Below are 24,305 nucleotides of genomic sequence, written 5' to 3'. Positions count from 1 at the left end.
CTGGTCATTGAACCCACAGCCTAGGTATGTGCTCTGACTGGGAATTGAACTGGCAATATTTTGGTGCATGGGACAATGCTCCAACTAACTGGGCTGCCTGGCCAGGGCCAAAGTGGCAAAGTGGCAAATTTTGTAGAGGGCCGCCCGGGAAGGCACATGGGCAATTTTCCTTAATTATCGTCAGCTGAACTCAAGGCAGAGCCATGCCCTGGGAACATGTTTCCCCAAGATGGCGGACATGTTGTCAGTTTGGCCCTCATATCAGCCCAGGTGTCAGCAGGGGAGGGACTAGATATGTAAATCCAGGCATGCTAGGGCCTCTTTAAGAATGCAAATAAGTTGGTGTTACTTCCTGGTATTGGGGTATAAAATAAATGCACTGGTAGGGATTGTCATCATCAGTTGTCTTCCTGCCTCTCCAGCAGACAAGATGGCGGCCCACCCAGCTCCCAGCTTAAAATCTATCTGTGTCTTCTCTCTTTATTTCTAATATTTCTCAATCCCTGTCTGCCTCCACTTAGAACCGGTTCGTTCATCTCTCTTTCCGTGGGGGACGCGGAAAAGGGAGATCCCCGCCATGTCTGGCCCCCGCTGCATCAGGCCCCGGCAAATTTTACCTTTAGGTTCCACAGGGCCCATGGTTAGCACCTCAGAAATGGTGCTGATGGCTCTGGACGATTTGGCTCAGTGGATAGAGCATCAGCCTGCGGACCAAAGGGTCCCAGGTTCGATTCTGGTCAAGGGCACATGCCTTGGTTGCAGGCCCAGGGCTCCTGCAGGAGGCAACCAATCGATGTATTAGGTCTAGTAATAATTAATGTCGTTTTCTAATACTTTTTAAAATCGAATTTATTTAAACAATACAACAAAATTTAATCAACAATATAGTTGCCGTTGTTTTCTACTACTTGTGCCCAACGCTCAGGAAGCATTTTAATCCCTCTGTTGTAAAATTCTTGTGATTTTGATGCCAAAAATTCGGTCAATGCATTTTTGAGGCATTCTTCATTATTAAATTTTTTTCCAAGAAGAAAGTTTTGCAAAGAACGAAACAAATGGTAATCGGAAGGGGCAATATCAGGAGAATATGCAGGTTGAGGGAGAACTTCCCATTCCAACTGGCGCAGTTTTTCAGCAGTGATTCTTGCAGTATGCGGTCGTGCGTTATCGTGGTGAAGAATTACGCCCTTCCGATTAATCAGCGCGGGTTCTTTTTCTCTTAAAGCTTGGGCTAACCTTTCCAATTGGGCACTATACACTGCACTTGTAATGGTTTGGTTAGATGGTAAAAGTTCATAATGAAGAATTCCTTTAAAATTCCACCAAACACACAACATCACTTTTTTCGCATGCAAGTCAGGTTTTGGCGTGGGCTGCGGAGCCTCATTTTTGTCCAACCATTGAGGCCGCCTTTTCAAATTAACATACAGCACCCATTCTTCATCTCCGGTAACAATTTGCTCTAAAAACGGCAAACGGTTTTGACGAGAGAGGAGCGAACTGCAAATTGTGACTCTTTGATTACGGTTGTTGTCGGTCAACTCATGAGGAACCCATTTTCCAAACTTTTGGACTTTGCCAAGTGCACGCAATTGATTGGAAATTGTTTTTTGTGAACAATTTAAAGTTGTCGCAAGCTCTTGTTGGGTAATTTGAGGATTTTGCACCAAAAGAGCTTGAAGAGCTTCTTGATCAAAATTGGACACACAGCCTCGACCACTCTTGTCATCTAACGAAAAATTTCCCTCGCGAAATTTCTCAAACCAACGCTGGCATTTTCTGGCGCTAACTGCATCTTGACCAAGAGCACTACAGATGTTTTTTGCAGCCTCACTTGCTTTTCTTCCTAATTGGAACTCGTAAAGCATGCAGTGCCGAATATGCTCTTCATCCGCCATCTTCTTAGCCCTAGTTTTGCAACAAAAACCAAACCAAACACAAACTTTTTCAAGCAAAACTTGTTAATTGTACTTCACACGTTCTGTAGATACCACGTGTTTGAAGGTTATGTCAATACAAGTGAACGCCAAGCAAGATTTTAAACGAATGTTTAAAAACGACATTAATTATTACTAGACCCTTCTCTCACATCAATGTTTCTATCTGTCTTTCCCTCTCTCTTTCATTCTCTCTAAGGTGAGGATTAACAAAAGCAAGTAAACAATAAGTAAATAAAGGTGATTAAAATGCTTAAAAAAGAAAGAAAGAAAAAAGAAATGGTGCTGACAGTGCAAAGGCGAGATCGAAATCGACAAGGTGCAGCTCTGACAGCCCTGGAGCCCCGCCTCATGATGCTGTAGCTGCTGGAGGCTACATCCAGGAGCCTGGCCGGGCTCTGCCTCCCCTGCACCTGTCCTGTGGAATACTCACTGAGCAACGGGCCCACGGGAATCACCTCACTTCTAGCCCTCCATCCCGGTACCCACGGCTGCTAACCAGCCACCAAGCTTGGTGGCGCACACAGCACTGTGTCACCTCTCCGGGTTCTGTGGTCTACTCAGCTCAGCTGGGTGATTTTTTCACTCCAGGTCTCTTATGTGTGGCCCTGGTCGGGCAGCTCAGTTGCTTAGAGAGTCATCCTGATAGACCTAAGGTTGTGGGTTTGATCCCAGATCAGGGCACATACAAAAAGCAACCAATGAGTGCATAAATAAGTGGAATAACAAATTGATGTCTCTCTCTCTCTCTCTCTCTCTCTCTCGTAAAAAAAAAAAATCTGTGCGTGGGCATTTGCAGCCAATTGCTGCAGGGGCTTGACGCCTCAGAGGCTCTCTCCCTGCTGCTGGCTGGCGCCGGCTGTCGGTGAGGGCTGCTGACCAGAGCACTCACAGGAAGCTGCCAGGTCGCCCAGGGCTACGCCGGTTGTCGGTGAGGGCTGCTGACCAGAGCACTCACAGGAAGCTGCCAGGTCGCCCAGGGCTACGTGGGAACAACCACAGCATTGCTTCTGCCACGTGCTACTGGGCAGAGCAGTTGGAGGGCACAGATCAGAGGGAGGTGGGGAAGGAGGCCCACGCTGCAGAGAGCCTGGGGAAGCTACGGCTGGGGCCACCTGTGGCAGGTGTTCTGCCACAGCCTCATCGAGGTGGGCTCTGCCATGATGGCAGACTGTCTCCTCTGCACAGCTCTGTGGTCTGCAAAGGGCTTTCCTGCCCACGCTCAGCACAGAGGCTGCGGGAGCAGGGTAGCCGCGTGGGGCCGGAGCTCCTGGGTCTGCACCCGAGCGCCATGTGCAGCTACGGGAGTAATTCATGTTTCTGTGCCTCAGGCTCCTCCTGTTTAGTGGGTGAATGACAATGCCTGCCTCAGAGCTTCACGGCGAGAACCAGGCCGAGTTTTGGCTGCGGGGCACTTGGAATAGTGTCAAGGATAGAACAAGTCCACGTGAACTGTGGTTTATTTTTATCTTTAAAATTTGTAATCTAGCCCGGTTGGTGGGGCTCAGTAGTTGAGCATCAACCCGTGAACTAAGAGGTCACAGTTCAATTCCTGGTCAGGACACATGCCTGATTTGTGGGCTCGATCCCAGGAGGGGATGTGCAGGAGGCAGCCGATAGATATTTCTCTCCCTCTCCCTCTCCCTCTCCCTCTCCCTCCCCCTCCCCCTCCCCCTCTCCCTCTCTCTTTCTCTCTCAAATCAATAAAAACATTAAAATTTTTGTAATTATTTTTTTAAACCGTTTATACATCGACACGATTCCAACATCAAAAAGGAACACGAGTCTCTTTCTCCGCCACCGAGGTGTGTGTGTTTGCTTCCCCTTCGCCACGTCTTCCCACAGACTTTCAGGATCAAGAGGTTCCCGGCCAAGAAACAAAAGCAGAACTGGCCCATCCCCAATGGACTCGGATGGAAACTGGTAATAAAATCCGGTACAACTCGAAGAGGAGACATGGAGGAAAACCAAACTGGGCCTGAGGAATCACACAGGAGAGACGACTCTCATATTTATGCTGTATCCAGGTTGCCTGCACCTTTAAATGATTGAAAAAATGCTACTGTCTGGATAGTTGGGGCATTTTAATTGGAAAACTACTGGATTCATGATTTTGCTCTGTTGATTTTTAAAAATATATATATTTTATTGTTTTTTTTACAGAGAGGAAGGGAGAGAGACAGAGAGCTAGAAACTCACCACTGGGGATGTGCCTGCAACCCAGGTACATGCCCTTGACCCGAATCGAACCTGAGACCATTCAGTCCGCAGGCAGCTGCTCTATCTACTGAGCCAAATCGGCTGTTGATTTTTTTTTTTTCTGCAGGAGTATGTTGGTCCAGTAACAAATGTGTGAGACCTTAAAAAAAAAAAAAAAAAAAAAGAAAGAAAGAAAGAAAGAAAGAAAGAGAAAAGAATATAAGATCTGCAGAGGGAACTGTCCTTGCCCAGTATCCAGCCTCCTGTTTCCCACATCCCACAGAAATAACTCCCACATTTACATACAAACATGGATATTTATTCTCCTGTCTCACACACACACACACACACACACACACACACACGGTAGTGACCAGGCTCATGGTTCTGCACCTTGCTTTTCCCCCTTAAAATAGGTATTTGGTGATTGTTTCATATCAAAATGCTGCGAGCTGCCCCATCCTTCTTACCAGGTGTATGACACTCCGCGGCGCTGTGCCACGATGTGCTAACGACCCTCCCCGGAGGAGATGCGCTGTGATCCGTCCCCTGGCCTTGGTGAGCAAGCAGAGGTCTGGCAGGCAGAGTGTCCCATGCGGTGAGCTGGCGCAGTACTAGGGTCAGAGTGCGGTCCCCGGCCCGACACCCAGGATGATTCCCGTCTCATCTTGGTCTGGGCCTCGAGAGGCATGAGAGGGGACAGGCGAGGTGCTGAGCGGGCAGATCTAAAGTACTGTTGTTGTCTTGCCTTGACCTTGACCTTGGCCTTGCACGCTGGAGAAGCAGCTGGAAGGGAGAACCCAGCGGTCAGGCTGATGACAGCTGCGAGGAGACCACAGCTGGAGGGCGTTGTGCCCAATGAGCCTCCTGCAGCGCCTGGCATGAACCTCGTTTTTCCTTCAGGGGGTGAGGGGCTTTGGAGGAAGTAGAGGCTGGAACACAGGCCAGGAAGGGAGAGGAACTGGGCCCCGTAATTGAAAAGACCAAAGGCAGGTCACCTGAGCTCTCCGGGCCTGGAAGGCGGGGCCTTGCCCCAAGGGGGCCTCTCTCGTTCCACTCCATCCCTGCTTCCTCGACAAGTCTCCCTTCCTCCTGTGAAAGCGAGGGCCTGAGAGTGGCCGGGCTGAGGCAGGGTTCCAGGGAGACCGCACCGGGAAGCCCGCGCAGGAGAAATCCGCACACACGCAGCCCCTCCCCCGGAGTCCTTTTGAGGACGGCGTTCCAGACGGGGAGCTCTGCCCGTGACCACAGCTTCAGCATAAGAGATGTCAGCGAGCCCCACTTCTGTTGTTCGGGACACAGCAATTAAAAATCAACGCCAAAACGTGACCTCCAGCACCTGATTAGGCATTCTGCCTGCATTTAAGGTATTACGCCACTAGGTGGTGGTGGTGTCTAGGCCACTGAGGCCTATTCCGAGCAGATACCTGAAGAACCATCTCAGACACCCTTCCTTTTTATACATTGAGAGGCCTCCCCAAAGGACCCATGGAGCCTCAGTTTCTTCATCTGTGAAATGGGGACAAGAGTACAAGTTGAGCTGCCGCAAAACCCTCCTGTGCACAGCGAGACCCTCAGGAAACGTGTGCTTCTTTCCGAAGTGACAGAGCCATGCGTTGGGACCAGGCTGATGGGCTTGAACCCCAGCTGCACTCCTCACCGGCTGTGTGGCCTGGGGCCAACGGGCCTTGGCTTCCCTGTGTGTAAGCGGGGCTAGTAACCAGACTGTCATTTCCATGTGTAAGGTGCTTAGAAAGCGCCCACTCTGAGAAAGGTGCTCTGAGTTGGCCCTTGGCTGTGCACGCCCTGGGGTGAACCCTAACTCTGGGCACCTCCCAAGTTGAGGGCCTTGTCAAGATGATGCATCTTCAGGATGTTTTTCTCTCCTTTGGAATGAACCGAGGACAGAGACAGCCACATTTCCAAGGCTCCTGCCACCCCAGTTTAGGTCCCGGGACTCAGGCCACCGCTGACAGTGGCCCCTGTCCACCCAGTAGGTGACGGGAACCAATGTGCGAGCGTGAAGCCAGCTGGTGGGTAGATTAGGAGAGGACAGAGGGGCCGCGAGGCTTTCAAAGCACTTTTGTCCCATGGGGGTGTCCGGCTCACCGCCCTGCCTGCTGCCGGGAGGCTGCTCAGAGAAAAACACCGGGAGGGGGGTAAGAGAGGGCACCAGGCCAGTCACATCTGGCTCTGTCTGCCCCGCCTCCACGCAGGTTGGTGGGGGCGGCAGAGGGATCTGGTGATGCCAGCACCTGACCAGGAGTCAGGTCTGTTTTTAGCTCAGCTCGGCGATGCGCGTGTGCCCTTCACCCAGTCCCTTTTCCTCTCTGGCGGCAGAGTCCTGCTCCGCCCAAACGGGGACACACTCTGCCTTCCTTTCCGACCAGAGAGGTGTGAAGACTCCTCCTTGGAGCCTTCCACCTTGGATGGAACAAAAGGAAGTCCAAAGTCTCCCCTCCTCCTCCTCTCTCAGGCCAAACATGCGACATGAATCACCAATCCAGTATTCGTCATTGATCGATCGATTCCACACACGCGTGCAGCGCTGGTTTGCCCTCCGGACCGCATGTCCTTTCTGCCCTGTCTGAATGGGACTCCTCCGGGGAGGGCTGTGCTGCCTCCTGGCCCCCGTGGCCTGAGCGTCCAGCAGCGGCAGCAGATGGGAGGGCGGCTTGGGGCTCTGGGTGGGAAGGAAGGTCCATGGGATCCCAGATGGGTCAGAACTAGTAGGACGGAGAAAAGTGAGTTGCTGGGGAGATGAGAGATGTGTAATGCACTCTGAAAAATGAAAAGTGGCCCGGCCAGGGTGGCTCAGTGGTTGAGCATCAGCCTATGAACCAGGAGGTCACGTTTGGTTCCCAGTCAGGGCACATGTTCGGGTTTCGCTGCAGCCTCAGCGTGGGGCGTGCAGGAGGAGCCAATCAATGTTCCTCTTTCATTGGTGTTTATCCTCCCTTCCGCTGTCTCTAAAATCAATAACATAAAACATTAACAAGGAAAAGAGAAGTGAAAAGTGCTGTGCAAATGAGAGAAAGTCTTATTCTCTGGACAGGAGCATAAAACAATAAGAGGGAGGGGGTAGGTCAGCTTCGTTGGACAGTTTTGCAATCAGAAGATCCAGAAGGAAGCTAGCTCAATCATAGGAAGCATGGCAGTTGTGTGTCAATTTCCAAAGTAACTTTCAGCTTGGGGTGGGCGGGGTGTGTGCGTGTGTGTGTGTGTGTGTGTGTGTGTGTGTGCCATTGTGATATTTTTCTGGGCTTGGGGCTGCCAGGTCGCAGCTCCAATGCAGTAAGTCCAGCTTGTCCACTCCCTCACTCACTCTCCCTACCACCGGCCCTTTGTCACCTGCCTCTTCAGGTCTGCCTCTAGTCACCCTCCCTGACCCCGCATCCCAGTCTCTGCCAACCTCCAGCCTCCAGGCTCTCATAGCTCTCCGTATCGTGACCCCACCCCCTGTGCCCATCACTCTTCCGTCCTCCACCAAATGCCTGGCTGCCAAGGGACGCCGAGTGTCCCCTCTGTCAGCATCCTGTGCCTGGGCTTCCCTGCCTCCTGAGGTTACCATCGGCTCCAGTCCACCGACGTCCAGTGACCACCGGGCTGGGCTCATGTGAGTAGGAGAGGGGCCGGGAGCTGGTCTATCCATGCCAGATTGCACTTCACTTATTCATTTATATAATATATTTTTATTGATTTCAGAGAGGGAGAGGGGACAGATAAAAACATCAGTGATGAGGGAGAATCACTGATCGGCTGCCTCCTGCACGCCCCACACCAGGGATTGATCTTGCCACTTGGGCATGTGCCCTGACTGGGAGTCGAACCGAGACCACCTGGTCGACGCTCAACTACTGAGCCACACTGGCCAGGCTAGATTGCACTTTAAGAGCCTCTTGGGGAACCTGTCTCTTCACTTTTAAAAAGTTCTGTCTACAAGAGGACTATCACATAGATTTGGGGTGCATGTAGTTAATGCTAATCATAGATACCCTGTTTCCCCGAAAATAAGACAGAGTCTTATATTAATTTTTGCTCCCAAAGATGCGCTAGGTCTTATTTTCAGGGGATGCCTTATTTTTCCATGAATAAGAATATGGTACACATTTATTGTTAAATGAAAATAAAGGAAATTTATTACCTGTATATGGTACAGCAGTACGGTAGTTGTCAACACAAACCAGACAAACTGTGAATCTTACAGTATCAAGAATTTACTGATTTATTCAATGACAATCATGCCATCATCTTCTGGAACATCATCATAACAATCCAATTCCTGAATTTCCTGGTGAATTCCTTGTGACTCCATTTCTTTCAGAATCAGTGGACCAAATCTCTCATGTTTAGCAATAGCACTGTCTTTAAATGAGTACTTCTTGTCAAGGTAGCCTGCTCGCAGTGCATTTGCAATGCAACTGTCAGTGATTTTCTCCCATGAATTCTTCACCCAAATTACAACTTCTTGCAGTTTAGGTTTCACAAAGTTCCCACGCTGATTTCTCTCCATTCTATTTTCAATGTAGTCATTAATTTCCATGCGTAAATTGTCTTTGAATGGCTTGTTTATTGCAATATCAAGAGTCTGGAGATAGGCCGTCATTCCTGTGGGAATCATTATCTGATCTATTTTTCTTTCATGAAGAAATGTCTTCATTTCTTTAGCGCGGTGAGTGCTGGCTGCATCCCAGACTAGCAGACCTCTTTGGCTCCCTCGCATAACAAGCAGCAGCATTAAATCGACCCACTTCCTTATAACTGCTTGTGTGGCCCAGGCTTTTTCAGTTTCAAGAATAAAAACACCCAAAACACGTTCAATCTTTTCCTTCTTGCCCTTAGAAATGATTAAAGGTGGGATTTTGCTGCCATCCAGACGAATTGCCAAAATACAGGAAACACGAGCACTTTCGTAAGCAGTGGAGGGAATGTACTCTAAGGAGGCACCCTGCTGTTCAATTGTTGTTTGAGATGATTGGCCCATAAACACTGCAGTTTCATCCATAGCAATCGTGTTGGAAAGATTGTATCATCAATCTTTCCAAAGAAGTCAGCATCATCAATAAAGGACTTGAATGCAAGTTCTCACTTAATAACTTGAGTATCTTCCAACCTAAACAATGTTGTACCGGTAGATCTTCTTAAAGAAGGAAATTATCCAGCTGAAGGAAATTATCCAGCAAGTGTTGTGATACTTTGAAGCCTTCGGGGGCTATGTCAAACTGTGGTGCCATTACAAGGGCAAATTCTTGAATCTGAGCCCTTTTCATAAACAAAGTCTTTGCTCTCCTGTCAACAACCCATTCACAGATCAGGTCTTCCAGCTCGGAAAATAATGGTTGCCGACCTGATCCACACTTGTGCTTTTTAGCATTTCTCTTGTCCACTTGTTCAATGAGGTAACCATACTCTGCTTGCCATTTTCGGACCAATCGGATACTCAACATCTTCTCTTTGCAGAAAGCAGTAAGATTTTGGCCCCAAGAGTCTTCCATGATTCCTTTCTTGTACTCCATGGAGTAGCTTTTTCTTTTTGCGCTCATTTCTAGGGGTAAAAAAAAGGAATTGGGGTATCAAGGTGGGGGGAGGGGGATCACTTAAAATGACACAGGGGGGACCAGAGGGGGGGGAATCAAAATGGCACAGGAGAATCAGAGGGGGGATTACCATTTTAGTAACCCCTTTTGATCCTCCTGTGTCATTTTGATTGCCCCCTCTGATCCTCCTGAGTCATTTTAAGTGATCCCTCTCCCCATACCCCTGTGCCACTGAACACCTTCACCAGACATCCCCCCTACACCTTTATCAGACATTTACCCCCTGGGGCCTGCCTGGGGACTGTCACTGGGCTTGCTGGGGCCTGGATCTGGGCTGGAGCAGGGTCTGCCACTGACTGAGAACCTTCAGTCATCATGAGGGCTGCCGCAAGCATCAGGTAGTGTCACCAGAGACAGACGAGCACTCATCACTTTGGCTGCGTCCCGTCCAACAGCAGTGACGTCAGGACTCCGCGTAATATCACTGGTTGCTAGACGCCAGTCGGGGCGGCCCTAGCGACCTGTTCACGGTAAATTAATTTTCACTCTGAGACAGAGCCGGGGGGGGGGGGGGGGGGGGGGGGCTTATTTTCGGGGGGATACCTTATATTTCACTCAGAAGGAAACCTGTAAGTAGGTCTTATTTTCGGAGGATGTTTTATTTTCAGGGAAACACGGTACTAGTTATTGCATAGTAATGGGTTCCAGGCACTTTGCTAGGTGCCTCACATACTAGTATTTGTCTAATTCCAACACCCTGAGGGACAAGTCTAACTGTCATAGTAATAATCACAATGAAATTAACTGAGCACTGTCCCAGCCAGTTTGGCTCAATGGATAGAGCCTCAGTGGACTGAAGGGTCCCAGGTTTGATTCCTGTCAAGGGCATGCACCTTGGTTGTAGGCTCCATCCTGGCCCTGGTCGGGGTGCATGCAGGAGGCAACCAATTGATGTGTCTTTCCCGCATGGATGTTTCTCTCTTTCTGTCTCTTCCCCTCCCTTCCACTCTATCTAAAATTCAATGGAAAAATATCCTCAAGTGAGGATTAATAACAACCAAAAATTAACTGAGCACTTAGTGCTCAGCAGTTCATCTAGATTGTTCTGTGTAATGCTCACACAGCCTGCTGCTGTGTCCATTTCCAAACAAGGGAGCCAAGGCACACAGATCAATTGAGAAATTTGCCACACGGCTATTACGATAAGGAGGCCTACTTCGGAGGGGCTCGGTCGCATGCCCATTTTTACCAGCAGAAAAGCAACTGAGTGATGTCTGTTTCCTTCTCCTCCACCCCTTGCCCCAGGCTCATCCTGCCTTCTCGGGGCCATGGGGAATTTCAGTCTGAGGTGAGGGCAGTTGGGACCAGAAGCTTCTGAGGTGGGTAGGACTTTGTCAGCTTAAGACACTAGCATACCCCGTACATGTAGGGTGTCCAGAGATGTTCCAGGACCCCAGCCCCAGCCTCCTGCCAAATGTCCTCTTCAAGGACCCCCTCCTTGCCTCCTGCTTCATGCGGCTCATCAGAATCCCAGCTACCATTCAGCACTGCACTGGAGTGCTGCCTCCTCCAGGAAGCCTTCCTGGATGGCCTGAACCTAGAGCCCTCTCACCTTCTCGGGAATGTTGTCCACGTGCTTGGCTGTCCTGTTCGTCCTTGGGGTACGCACTGCCACCTGGCCTTCCCAGCGAGGTGCTGAGTGTCTCCAGGCTCCTAACATGTGTCAGTGCTCAGAGATTTCCTGTGGAACAAATAGGATGCTTCCCCCCGGGCCATTGGGGTCACGAATTTCAGTGCCTCTGGGGGTGGTGGTGGGGGGATGGAAAGGAAGGCAAGAAATGTAAATGTGTGACCAGCCCATGTGTAAACAACAGGTGTGGGGGTGGGGGTGAGGTCTGTGGCAAACTATTTTTTTGCATTATGCCTACCTCTGATCACACTCAGCCACTCCCACTCCCCACAAATAGCTGGGACCTAATTTAGCCCTGAACATCCTCTCTTTCCCTAGCTTTATTTTCCTACTTCGTGCACTCCACTTTAAAACATACTCTGTGTGCTGTTTATTCTATTTAGCATCTATTTTCTATCACAACGGTGAACTACCTGAGGGTAGAGATTTGGCACTTCTGGTCAAAATTGATGGGGGGGATTTGCGGGGGGTGATGGGGAGAAGCGACACACACACACACACACACACACACACACACACACACACACACACACCAGACGCTGGATTAGGAGAAACCAGAAACCGACAGGCGGACTGGGATGGAGAAGAGTCCGAGGAGGTGGGAGAAGGCAGAGGGGAGGGAGCGACACCCCTGGGTGCCCTGAGAGCCTGCAGGGGGGGCGTGGGGGCTGCTTCCTGCACTGGCGCCCGGAGCCCCTCTGCTGGGCGGGGGCCCCGGGGAGGGCGCGGGGGGAGCCGGGCCGCGGGGGGCTCCGGGGCCGCGGGGGGCTCCGGGGCCGCGGGGGGCTCCGGGGCCGCGGGGGGCTCCTGGCGCTAAGCCGCTCGCCGCCTCCACCTGCGCCGGCCCCGCCCCGCGCCCGCCATTGGCTGCCGCGGCCTCTGATCCGCGCACCGGGCCGCCTCCTCCCCCTCCTCCCGCGCTGACCTTCCTCCCCGCAGCCCAGCCCGCAGCCCGCAGAGCCCGGACGCGGCGCAGCCTCCTCCCCCGGGAAGCCGTCCGGGCTGGAGGCCGGCCCCGGGCCCGGGCGCCGTGGTTGTGCTGGGCCTGCCGCCCCAGGTAGGGGTCCGGCCCGGAGAGCGGGGAGGGCCGGTTTGGAGGTGCGGCTGGCGGGGGCGCCAGACTGGGGTTTTGGGGGAGAGCGCCGGTGTGTGTGTGTGTGTGTGTGTGTGTGTGTGTGTGTGTGTGTGGTGGGGGAGGAGGTTTGGGCAGTGACCTGGATGGAGGTGAGCGAGCGGCCTCTGCCAGCGCGGGGCGCGCAGACATCACATCCCAGGCCGCGCCAGGATGCCCGCTGCGGGCCCGGAGAGCCGAGCCGGAGCTGGCGGCGCGCTCCTTGCCCACGGGACACGCAGGAAGTCGGTTCCTCGGTGGGGGCGCTGGGACCCGGCCTTGGCTGCCAGTCTCTGGCCCTGGGGCATTCTGGTACCAGCGGGGATTTGTGTGTGTGTGGGGGGGTGCCAGCTTGGCGCAGAGGCCTGTGGATCAGAGTGGCTGGGAGAGGCACAGCGGCTGGTTTACAACGGTCTGGTTTACAGTGAAATGTGTTTTTTCCTGTCCTCGGCCCCTTCCCGCAGCTGGGACGGGAGGGGGAGAGAAGAAGGAGCTGAATGGCCAGTGGATCTGCCAGGGCCTGGTCCGACTGGCACTGCCCTCCTCCCAGGCCATTTGCTGCCTGTCCTCTCCCCCTCCCCCTCCCTTATTTTTGCTTTTCAGGAGGCCATGAGACATTAAAAGGTCATCAGGGTTTGGGGACACAGTGGTAACCCCAGAGTTTGGACAGAACCAGCTTCAAGCCTCAGCTGCCCCCACCCCACCCCCACCCCCTGGGCCCTGCTATGCAGCCCACGTGCCATGACACATGTGGCCGCTTTTCCGGGCCTAACCATAAATAACCACCTTGCCCTGGCTGTGGCCCCCCCGGGTGCAAACAGACGGTCAGGGATTCTGGAGGCCCCATCCCTCGCCTGCCTGGCCCTCTCATCTCTGACTACCCACTCATGGGCCACCCACTCCAGCCGCCTCCTTGTACCCCAGGTGAGATCCTCGCTCCTGCCTGCACCCCCACCTCGCTGGCCTGTGGTTTGGCTACTTAAGTCTCGTCTGCTGCTCTCTAGAGCTTCGGGGTAGGAGCCTGTCTGATTCATCTGCCATCAGCCCTGCGCCTGGCCAGGGCCTGGCACCACGCAAATGCTTATGGAATAAGCAAATGAATGAACTGAACCCCGGGAAGTAGCTGGCACCGGAAGGAAAATTCTCTTGGGGGTTTGTGCTTTCCTTCCCGCCCCCAGGACCAAAGAGCCATCAAGACCAGACAGGTGCACACAGGCCCTTCCCGGACCGGACATAGTGGGCAGCTGTGGCGTTGGGAGATTCGCGCTGCAGGCGCCAGAGGGGTTGGCTTTCCTGAGCCCCTGGTTGGCGCTTCCTTCCTGGGTGCTCAGCTCAGTCAGAGGCCTCTGTCTCTGTCCCAGCCCCAGGGAAGGTTCCAGTCAGCACCCGGGAGCCTCAGGGGCCCTCAGAGTGAGCGCTGAGCAGACCTCGTGACTCCGCGTGTGGGGGAGCGAACCGGGACTGAGAGGCTGCCACCATCCTGTCAGTGAGAGCCGGGGCATCGCAGAGCTCCCCCAGCCTGCGGCTCCTTTCACAGCCACGCTGGGCAGACCTCTGCAGGCGTCCCTGATCTGGTCTTACAGGGGGAGAAACTGAGGCCCGGGAAGGTCAGCACAGAGCCAGGCGACACTCAGGTCCTGCTGGGGGAGCTGCGGGGCCCAGGCCAGGCCCGAGCGGCTGGTTGTCCTGGCCCGTAGTCCCTCCTCTCTGGCGTTGTCCTGGCCCCTAGCCGTGGCGAGCAGGGAAGAGGCTTCGGGGGGAGGGGCGCGTGGAGGGTGTTTTAGTTGTGCCTGCAGTGGTTGGCCCTGGGGACCGTGAAGGGAGGGCGCAGTGGTTACAGTAAAAATGCTAACTAGTACTAGTATAGTACTTGTCATGTGCCAGGGCCTGTCCCAGGCATGTTTAACTCAGCCCTCACAGCAGCCCAGCGGTAGAGCTACTGTTATACCCATGTCACCAAGGAGACCCGGGCACAGAGAGGTCACCTGGGTCACAGTTTGAAAGTGGAAGAGCAAGGACTGGAACCGAGGCTCCGGAGTCCATGCCCGGAAGCCGTATTTCCTATGGCAAGATCCAGAGGGCTGCCCTGGCTGGTTTGGTTCAGTGGATAGTGTCGGCCTGCGAACCAAAGGGTCCCAGGTTCAATTCCGGTCAAGGGCACAGGCCCCGGTTGCCGGCTTGATCCCCAGTAGGGGGCATGCAGGAGGCAGCCGACCAATGATTCTCTCTCATCATTGATGTTTCTACCTGTGCCTCTCCCTTCCTTTCAGAAATCAATAAAAATATATTATGCCAAAACCGGTTTGGCTCTGTAGATAGAGCATTGGCCTGTGGACTGAAAGGTCCCAGGTTCCATTCCGGTCAAGGGCATGTACCTTGGCTGCAAAAGGCAGCTGATCGATGTCTCTCTCTCATCGAGGTTTCTAACTCTCTATCCCTCTCTTTTCCTCTCTGGGTAAAAAATTAATAAAATCAATCAATCAATCAATATATAATATATTAAAAAAAAAAAAAAAAGATCAAGAGGGCCGTGGACCTAGCTGCCGCGCTGTCTGTGGCGATGCCGGCTTCAGGTGCTCCGCGGCTGACCTCCCTGCATGAGGTGGTGCGTGCATGACTGAGTGTGACTGTGCCAGCTGCGGATCAATAACAATGCCATCTTCAATGAGTCCCACGGAGCAGGAGAGCACTCTTTATAGGAGAGGGCGGAGCCTGTCACGCCTGCTCTGCATCCTTCAGTAGCTCCCAGCGCCCTGAGGACACAGTTCAGACTCCCCAATGTGGTCCTGCCTGGGCTTCCTGTCCCTTCTCACCGCCCTCTGCCCTCCAGCTGCTCAAACCTTTCAGTTCCTCAAATAAGCCCTCCTCACCTGCAGGCCTCTGCACAGGCTCCCTCCCTCACCCCTCTAAGAGCACTCTCCCTCCTCCCCACAGACCCCTCACCCCTCTAAGAGCACTCTCCCTCCTCCCCACAGACCCCTCACCCCTCTAAGAGCACTCTCCCTCCTCCCCACAGACCCCTCACCCCTCTAAGAGCACTCTCCCTCCTCCCCACAGACCCCTCACCCCTCTAAGAGCACTCTCCCTCCTCCCCACCGACCCCTCACCCCTCTAAGAGCACTCTCCCTCCTCCCCACAGACCCCTCACCCGCTGGGCTTCTCTTCCTCCCAGAAGCTTGGACTTGGGCTGGGAGCCCCTTTCCTCAAACCCTGCTCCCCTCCCCTCCCCTCCCCTCCCCTCCCATAGTGTCCTCTGGAGCTTTTGATTGTTGCCTACCCCCTCCCACCTCCCCCCCAACACACACACACACACACACACACACACACACACACACAGAGGCTGGGAAGTCCGAGGGGCAGGGTCTGTCCTGTTGGCTGCACCCGTGGTGCCCAGCACCCAGTGCTCCCAGCTCGCACTTGGTAATGAGTGTGTGTTGGTTCCATCCTCTCCTCACCAGTCTGAGGACTCACAGCATTCTTCTCCGGCAGGAATGAGGACTGGGCCTTAGATTTGCATATGACGCCCCCAGCAGGGACACGCTGGTGGCAGAGCCTTCAGGGGGAAGTGAAAGTGCCTGTGGGCCTAGCAGGACGGGGACTTCGCTGATTTTGGGGAGCTCGCCCTGGGGAAGCAGGTGGAAGCGAGGGGGGAGGGGAGGCAGGTGGATGAGGGCTGTTTGCTTCGGTTTTAGATTTATCTTAAAGGGGAAAAAAAGCTTTTATTATTTTTTCTTATTACCAAAGTGATACATGCTTGTTGTGGACATTTTATAAGGTACCGGAAAGCCAGATGAAGAAAACCCATTAGCTAGCAACAGACAGCCCCCCCCGCCCCCCCCCCCCCCACACACACACACTGTGGGCACTGTGCCCAGGGGACTGGAGGGGAGGTGGGGCCTGGGGACCGGTGGGGCCACCCAGGGTCCCAGGAAGCAGATTTAAGCATGTGTGTGTGTGGGGGGGGAGGGGCATCCCTGGAGCCTCATCCGTGGGGGCAGAGGAAGGAGGCAGGATGGCCAGAGGGACAGTAGACCTCAAATGGTGGCTCAGCAGGAGGCCTCGGGAGCCGGGTGCTCTGAGCCAGAGAGGAATGTGCTTGGAGTGGTGAGGCCCCGAGGCCCTGGCATCATGGGCACTGGCTGTGCCCTTGGCTGTGGCTCGCAACAGCGGTACCACCAGGGGCTGCCCGCTGAGGGTGGGTGCTCACAGCACCCAGCAGCAGGGGCAACAGCTAGTGTCACCGCCCGACAGGGGACGTGCTGTGCTAAAGGCCACGTGTGGCCTCCCTGAGAGCCAGCATCACTTGGTGCCCTGAGGCTGTATTAACTGTGCCCCTGGACTGGGCTGGGAGGCGCAGGGAGAGGAGGGGAGGGCAGGGCTCCGGATTCACTCCTCTCGTATCAGGGAGCGGCCATGGATGCTTGTTTGAATTTGACAGTTAAGAGAACGCGTCCCTTTTTAGGAATTAATGAGCTGTTTCCACGTGTGCATCTGTAACTGTTTACTGAGTAGAGGTAGCTCCCCATTTGTGGCTTCTGGTTACCCAGTGCTGCTCAGAAATAATAAGTGCTGTATCCTCTTATTTACTCAGGAGGGACAAAGGAGATTGTGATCCAGGGTGAGTCACTAAATAAGGTCAATCCGTTCGGGAAATAAAAGCCACCGTCATAACAGCCCTGCGTGGCCCCGGGCGGGGACAGTTCCTGGTCCAGGGATTTCTCCCGCAGCCGCAGTGGGCAGGGCTGTGACACGGTCAGGCCCCCAGACCGCTGGCTGCAGGCCGGGTCCTGCCTTCCTGCGGTCGCTGAGTCTCGGTGGGAACTCTGTGGGCAGCTGTGGCAGGCGCCGCTGTGGGTGCTGGGCGCCGCGGTGAAGGACGGGCCGCGCTCAGTGGCAGGTGGAAAGGCAGCGCCTGTCTAGTTAAAGCGAGTGGCTGGGAGGACAGGGTATGAGATGATCCGTGTAAAATACACATGTATCCGCCCGGCCGGAGCGGCTCCGCTGGTCAGCGTTGTCCTGTGCACTGAACGGTTCTGGTTTGATTCGCAGTCAGGGCATATGCTTGGGCTGTGGGCTGGCTCCCCAGTCAGAGAGGGTAAGGAAAGCAGTGATCCCTCTCTTTCCCTCTCTCTCTCTCTCTCTCTCTCTCTCTCTCTCTCTCTGTCTCTCTGTCTCTCTCTCTCTGTCTCTCTCTTTCTGTCTCTCTCTCTCTCTCTCTCTGTCTCTCTCTGTCTCTCTCTCTGTCTCTCTCTCTCTCTCTCTCTCTCTCTCTCTCTCTCTGTCTCTCTGTCTCTCTGTCTCTCTCTCCCTCTCTCCCCCCCCCCCCTCCCTCGGGTGAAGGTTAAGAAAAGCACCCCGTCTCTGTGTCCATGTTGCATAAATGTATCCGGACGGCTGCAGTCAGAGCTGACCTCTGAGGCAGGCCTTGGGAAACCAAGTGCAGGCAAGAGGGCATGTTTCCTCTGTTTCAGCATCCCATGCTGTTTGCATTTTATACAACAAACATCCTCATAAAAACATAATTGAAATTATACTTGCTAATACCTGAGATTTTTCTGAGAAATCTAAAACAAACAAAGAAACAAAAAAAAAAAGCATTTACATGGCATCCTTCTAATCTGGCATTTGAGACAGAGGCTGCCTCTTGAGTTCAAAGAATTTTTATCTGTGGCCGGTTTCTTGTCTCTCCTTCCCCCTGCTTGGTGCAGGTGGCCTGGGCTCTCCCTGCTCCTCAGGGCCTGGCAGAGGCCCAGCATCTTCCAGCCTTCCTCTCCTGCTCCCCCCCATCCCCAGGGCCTTCCCCAGGGCCAAACAAGCCATCCCTGGCCGCTGGGTCCAGCCTTGACCAGCCTCCTGAGGAGACAGCTGAGGCCGGCAGGAGCATGGCTGGGGCGGGGCCAGTCCTGACCCTGACTCACACGGGTCCTTGGGCCATTCAGTGTCTTCCCTTGGCTCAGCTTCTTCTTTTGTCCTTTAGTTTTTAACTTAAAATTGTACATATTTTATTGATTTTTTTACAGAGAGGAAGGGAGAAGTATAGAGAGAGAAACATCGATCAGCTGCCTCCTGCACACTCCCTACTGGGTCTATGCCTACAACTAAGGTACATGCCCTTGATCGGAATCAAACCTGGGATCCTTGAGTCTGCAGGCTGACACTCCATCCACTGAGCCAAACTGGCCAGGGCTACTTTTTGGCTTTTTATTGTGGAAAATGTTAGGCCTTTATGAAAGGAGAGAGACTGGAAGAGTTTCTATTGAATATGTATCCACAGTCAACTTAAACTGTTACCAACTCAGGGCCAGTCTTGTTTCATTTCTACCGTCCCCTTCCCTAATTCACACCAAACTCCAGCCATCATTTCATCACAAATGTATCAAGATAAAGGCTTTTCCTACTGCAATCAGGACCCTTATTACACTAAGAAGTAGCCTTTGCTTTACATCACATGTGTCAAACACAAGGCCCGCGGGCCAAATCGGTCCCGCCAGGCCTTGCAATGTGGCCCGCACCGCGCTGTCATCACTGCACTCCGCTGCGTTTCCATCACAATGACAGTTTATGACTGTTCAGTAAACCATTTGGCCCGAGATTTAGGCTGGATTTTAGATTTTGGCCCCTTCTCTGATTGAGTTCGACACCCCTACTTTACATAGTCAAATACTCACTCAGAGTTCACATTCCCAGTTGTCAGACATGTTTATTTTTTAATCAATATCCAAATAAGGTCCCCACATTGTGATTGGTTGATATGTCTTAGTCTTCTAATCCAGTTTCCCGTCCATCTTTTTTAAAATATTTTTTTTTTATTGATTTCAGAGAGGAAGGGAGAGGGAGAGATAGAAACATCAACGATGAGAGAGGATCATTGATCGGCTTCCTCCTGTCTGCCCCTCATTGGGGACTGAGCCCGAAACCCAGGCATGTGCCCTTGACTTGAATCGAACCTGGAACCTTTCAGTGTGCAGGCTGATGCTCTATCCACTGAGCCAAACCTGCTAGGGCCCATCTTTTTCTTTTAAAATATTTAAAAACAGATTTTAGAGAGGGAGAGAGAGAAACATTGATCGCCTGCCTCCTGTATGCCGCCTACTAGGGATGGAGTCCGCACTGGGCCTGTGCCTCCCTGGGAAGAGAACCTGTGACCGCTCGGTGTCCGGGACACGGGACCCCGCTCAGCCATAAAGCCGCACTGACCAGGGCCATCTTTTCTAGTCTGGGCAGTTTATCTGTGGGAGATGCCAGGATCTTTGCCGCGTAGCCTCTCTCAGGGCTGGAACTTGTTGATTGCCCCCCTCGGTGCAGTTTGACATGCTCCTCGGTCCCCTCTGTGAGTGGCTAGTCAGGTTCCTCCGCCTCCTGACCCCTCATGCAGTCATCAGCAGGTCCCGGCTCTCCCAGCGGGTGCCACTCTCATCGCCCCGGCCTGGGCTGGTGCAGCCTCTACTGGGGTTTCCGCCCCACTCCTTGCCAGAGAGACCCTCTCAGAGTCTAAATCAGATCACGTCCTTCCTCAGCTCAAAACGTCTGTATCCTCTCTGATTTGGAATAGAAAGTCCTACGGCCCCTGCGAGGGCCCGTGTGGTCTGGCTGCCCAGTCCCTCTGACCTCATCTCACCCACGCCACCCTCACGGGCTCCTGGCCGCTTCTGGGATGTGCCACACAGCGCTCTGCCTTGGGCCTTCGCACTGCTGTCCCCGTGCCCAGCCTCAGGGGCCTGCCCGGCCTCAGGGCCTGCCCGGCCTCAGGGCCCTGCCCGGCCTCAGGGCCCTGCCCGGCCTCAGGGCCTGCCCGGCCTCAGGGGCCTGCCCGGCCTCAGGGGCCTGTCTGGCCACAGGGGCCTGCCGGGCCTCAGGGGCCTGCCCGGCCTCAGGGGCCTGCCCGGCCTCAGGGGCCTGCCCGGCCTCAGGGGCCTGCCCGGCCTCAAGGCCCTGCCCGGCCTCAGGGCCCTGCCCGTACTCAGGGCCCTGCCCGGCCTCAGGGGCCTGCCCGGCCTCAGGGGCCGGCCTCAGGAGCCTGTCTGGCCTCAGGGGCCTGCCCGGCCTCAGGGGCCTGCCCGGCCTCAGGGGCCTGCCCGTACTCAGGGGCCTGCCCGGCCTCAGGGGCCTGCCCGGCCTCAGGGCCTGCCCGGCCTCAGGGCCCTGCCCGGCCTCAGGGCCCTGCCCCGCCTCAGGGGCCTGCCCGGACTCAGGGCCCTGCCCGGCCTCAGGGGCCTGCCCGGCCTCAGGGCCCTGCCCGGCCTCAGGGGCCTGCCCGGCCTCAGGGCCCTGCCCGGCCTCAGGGGCCTGCCCGGCCTCAGGGCCCTGCCCGGCCTCAGGGGCCTGCCTGGCTTCAGGGGCCTGCCTGGCTTATGGGTTCACATCTCTGTCCCGCCGCCTCCTCAGAGAGCCCTGCCCTCGTCTCCTCCGCAGCGGCCCTGCTGGATCCCCCCCCCCAGCACGCACGCATCCGGGTGGCACCGTCTTGCTGCTTTCTGTCAGTATCCCCCTGCTGCCTGCGGCACCCAGGCCTTGCCCACAGAGTGGACCTGCTCCTCCTGGGAAGCACTGCCTGTCAGCTGCTCTTCTTCCGGGAGCATTTCCGGGGAAATACTAGTGAAACACCACCACAGCCCTGCTGGTGTGGCTCAGTGACTGAACATCAACCCGTGAACCAAGAGGTCACAGACTCGGTTCCCCGTCAGGGCACATGCCCAGGTTGTGGGCTCGATCGCCAGTAAGGAGGCGTGCAGGAGGCAGCAGATCAGTGATTCTCTCTCATCAGTGATGTTTCTAGCTCTCTCTCCCTCTCTCTTCCTCTCTGGAATCAGTAAAAACATATTAAACAACAACAAAACACCACCATACTTGTGCATTCACTTCACGGTTTACAAATACTTCCTGTCTTGGAGTCCCAAGAAGCAGGGCCCAGCACAGGGACCCCGGCAGGTGGTTTACTGCCGGAGTGTGCAGGGGAGGGAGCCAGGGCTCCCCTTAGCGGAGGGAAGGACTGCAGGGGCTGTTGGCAGAGGTGGGAGAGCCAGCACCCGGCTTGTCTTCCTGCAGGCCAGAGCCGGCCTTTGTTCCCTTACCAGGCTGCGGGCAGGAGAGGGCATAACCGCCCAGGCAGCTCCTGCAGAAGCTGGGGTCCCCTCTCAGGACCAGGGGGCCGCTGTGAGCCGTTAGCAGCCGTGCCCCATCTTCCAAAGACGCGGACAGCACCCCTGCACCTCCCCGTTCCCTGTGCTGTCACTGCTTCCCCCCATTAGCTGGGTGGGGAGGCAGCTCTCGGGTGAAATGACTCGCCTGGCGCCTGGCGTGGCTCAGCCAGGAAGAGGCAGCCCTGGGATTTGAGCTCAGGTTCTCCCTGGGGATCCACTGATTGGTTGATAAATTGTCTTAGTGGCTGCTGGTTCGTAGTTTTACCCTCATGCATTCGTTCAGCAAACAGGTGCTGAGTGCTGTGCCCCTGTGAAGGGCACTGGGCATTCAGTGGAGAACGAGTGGCGATTGGCGTTGTCCTTGCCCCTGGAGCTTCCAGCGTGTGGATCTGCCCAGCGTTCAGCTCTCCACCACCCTCCTCACCCCTGCTGAGCTGAGCCCAGCTCCACAACCGCCTGTGAAGTTTGTGAGCGCTTACTATGCTGGGCTCTGTGCTGGGCTCCTTGTGCAGATTAGCTCAGCTCACCTTCACCCCCCGTTTTCAGATGGGTAAACTGAGGCCTCAGGTGTGTGTGTGTGCATGCAGGTTTCAGGCCAGGGCCCCTCAGTGAGTGTGTGATGGGAGCTGGGATTCAACCTTGTTCTGAGCTTGGCTCTGCCCATCCTGCCTCCCCTCCCCCAGCCCCGCCCACGGCAGGATATCTGGTGTCGCCTCTATCAGCGGCCCCATCGCACACCAGGCTGCCGCCGCCGCTCCCTGCGTGTTGGGTGACCGGCTGCCGGCTCACCTGCCCCAGTTGGCCCTGCCCCAGACGGGGCACCACACCTGGAGGCCTCCCCACCCTCCAGGCCCAGGACCCCTGCCCCGGCTCCCCTTCCCAGCCCTTTGGGCCCTGGCTCTCAGTGGCTGGGTCAGCCCTTCTGCCACCCCTAGCCAGGCCTGGGCCCTGCGCCCCGATAGCCCCTCCCCCCTCGCACCAGCTGGCCTGGTAAGCTGCAAAGCTGGCTTGGCTTGGGTGCCCCGGCAGGGCCGGGGGCAGGGTGGCAAATCACAGCCGGCTTCCTTCCCACCTGACCACTCCCGCCAGACAGGCCAGGAGGAGCCCCACAGGGAGGAGCCACTGGAGGGATGGCGAGGTGGGGAGGCCCTCCAGACTGCTGGTGCTGGGGGTCCGAGAGGCAGGAGAATGGGGGTGGTGCCCAGCCTGCATCAGCTCCAGCTCCCAGAGACCCCCTGCTCCCCTTAATGCCCACCCAGGCTTCTCTGAACCCCTGGGCTCTGTCCCCAACCTCAGGCCTGGGCCGCACTCCGGGGGCTGCACTGAGGGGGCCCTGCACGCTCCTTGGCAGAACTCTGGAATATTTGTGCCAAGTTTGGACACAGAATAACATTCGAAGCACATGAAAATGAGCCCAGCTCCCTGTGGGCCTGGCCAGGGGAGGGGTGCTCTGCTCACAGGCTGGCCACCGTGGTGGGGGCGGCTGGAGTGCAGGCTGCAGCAGTCAGCTGCTCCGCGGAGGCTGGGGTGCAGGGCCCGGGAGGGGCTAGCATTTCCATCACAGCTTCCTCCTTAGCAGATGGTGATTTTCCTAACGTGACCATTTCGTTGGGAACTGCCCCTTTGCCTATTTTATTCTGAAATTCGCTGCACACACGGGGACAAAGGCTCCCTTCTCTCCCTCTGTCAGTCTTCAGAGAAACGCGTTTGTGCTCTGGCAGCGCCAAAGGGGACAAGTGAGTCTCTTCCTCCCATCTTTTAAACATGGAAGTGTGTGAAATGGTGGATGCATGTAAGTAAGTTAATGAAAAGCTGGCACCCACGTCGCCACCCTCCAGGTGAAAGCACAGAGACTGCCACGGCTCCCCGAGACCCTGGGCCCCGCAGCCGCCTCTCTCCCGGGGGGTGGGGGTGGGGGTGGGATGGGGGAGGACCCTCCATCCCGAGCCTCCGAAGCAGGCACTGCTGCTTTGGTTTTGGTTTTAAGGCCGAAACATGCATCCAGAACCAAATAGTTGTGTCTCTTCCTGAAAACAAATGAACAGAATTATTGTTTTATGTCTGGCTTTTCTTCAGTCAACATTTTTCTTCTTGTCATGTGTCTGGCGGCTCTTCCCAGCGGTCGTCCTTCCAGTTCTCCGCATTGCCCGGCGCCCGGCCTGTGAGGAGGCCGAGTCCTCCCCGGGCTGTGCTCACGGACACCAGGGCCGTTTCCGACGTGGGGCGGTCCCCGCGGGCACTTCGAGGGGCACCTCCGGGGCCGGCTGTGGGGGCCTCAGACTTGCCTTCCAGGCGGGGCTGCCAGGCCACACAGTTGCCAGCAGCGTGGGCAGCGCACCAGGCTCTGCATTCTTGAAGATATTTGGTTATTGGCAGACTTCGTGGGCTTTTAAATTTTTATTTCTTTTACAAAAATACATTTTTGTTGATTTCAGAGAGGAAGGGAGAGGGAAGGAGAGAAACATCAATGATGAGAGAGAATCATTGATCACCTGCCTCCTACACACCCCACACTGGGGATCGAGCCTGCAAACTTGGCGTGTGTCCTGACTGAGAATTGAACTGTGACCTCCTGGTTCATAGGTCAATGCTTAACCACTGAGCCACACCAGATGGGCTGAATTTTGATTTCTTTATCATTATGACTTTTTATAAAGTTGATGTTTCAGTCCTTGCATGCGTTATTCTTGG

At 55.0% G+C, this 24,305-nt stretch overlaps 1 protein-coding gene across 1 annotated transcript; it reads left to right on the top strand.

Moving 5' to 3' along the window:
- Nucleotides 1-12,106: 12,106 nt before the first annotated feature.
- On the top strand, nucleotides 12,107-21,480 carry LOC123651403 (collagen alpha-1(I) chain-like; the record flags this gene model as incomplete). The annotated part of the gene is made up of 2 exons (XM_045573162.1): nucleotides 12,107-12,420; nucleotides 20,775-21,480. Coding segments are annotated over 2 exons (648 nt in total), but the record flags the coding sequence as incomplete, so codon positions are not given.
- Nucleotides 21,481-24,305: the final 2,825 nt, after the last annotated feature.

This window comes from Pipistrellus kuhlii, unplaced genomic scaffold (genome assembly GCF_014108245.1).
Source record: "Pipistrellus kuhlii isolate mPipKuh1 unplaced genomic scaffold, mPipKuh1.p scaffold_m20_p_5, whole genome shotgun sequence".
Lineage (NCBI taxonomy): Eukaryota > Metazoa > Chordata > Mammalia > Chiroptera > Vespertilionidae > Pipistrellus > Pipistrellus kuhlii.
Note: the sequence above shows the minus strand (reverse complement) of the source record. Positions and strands in the feature narration are given on the sequence as shown.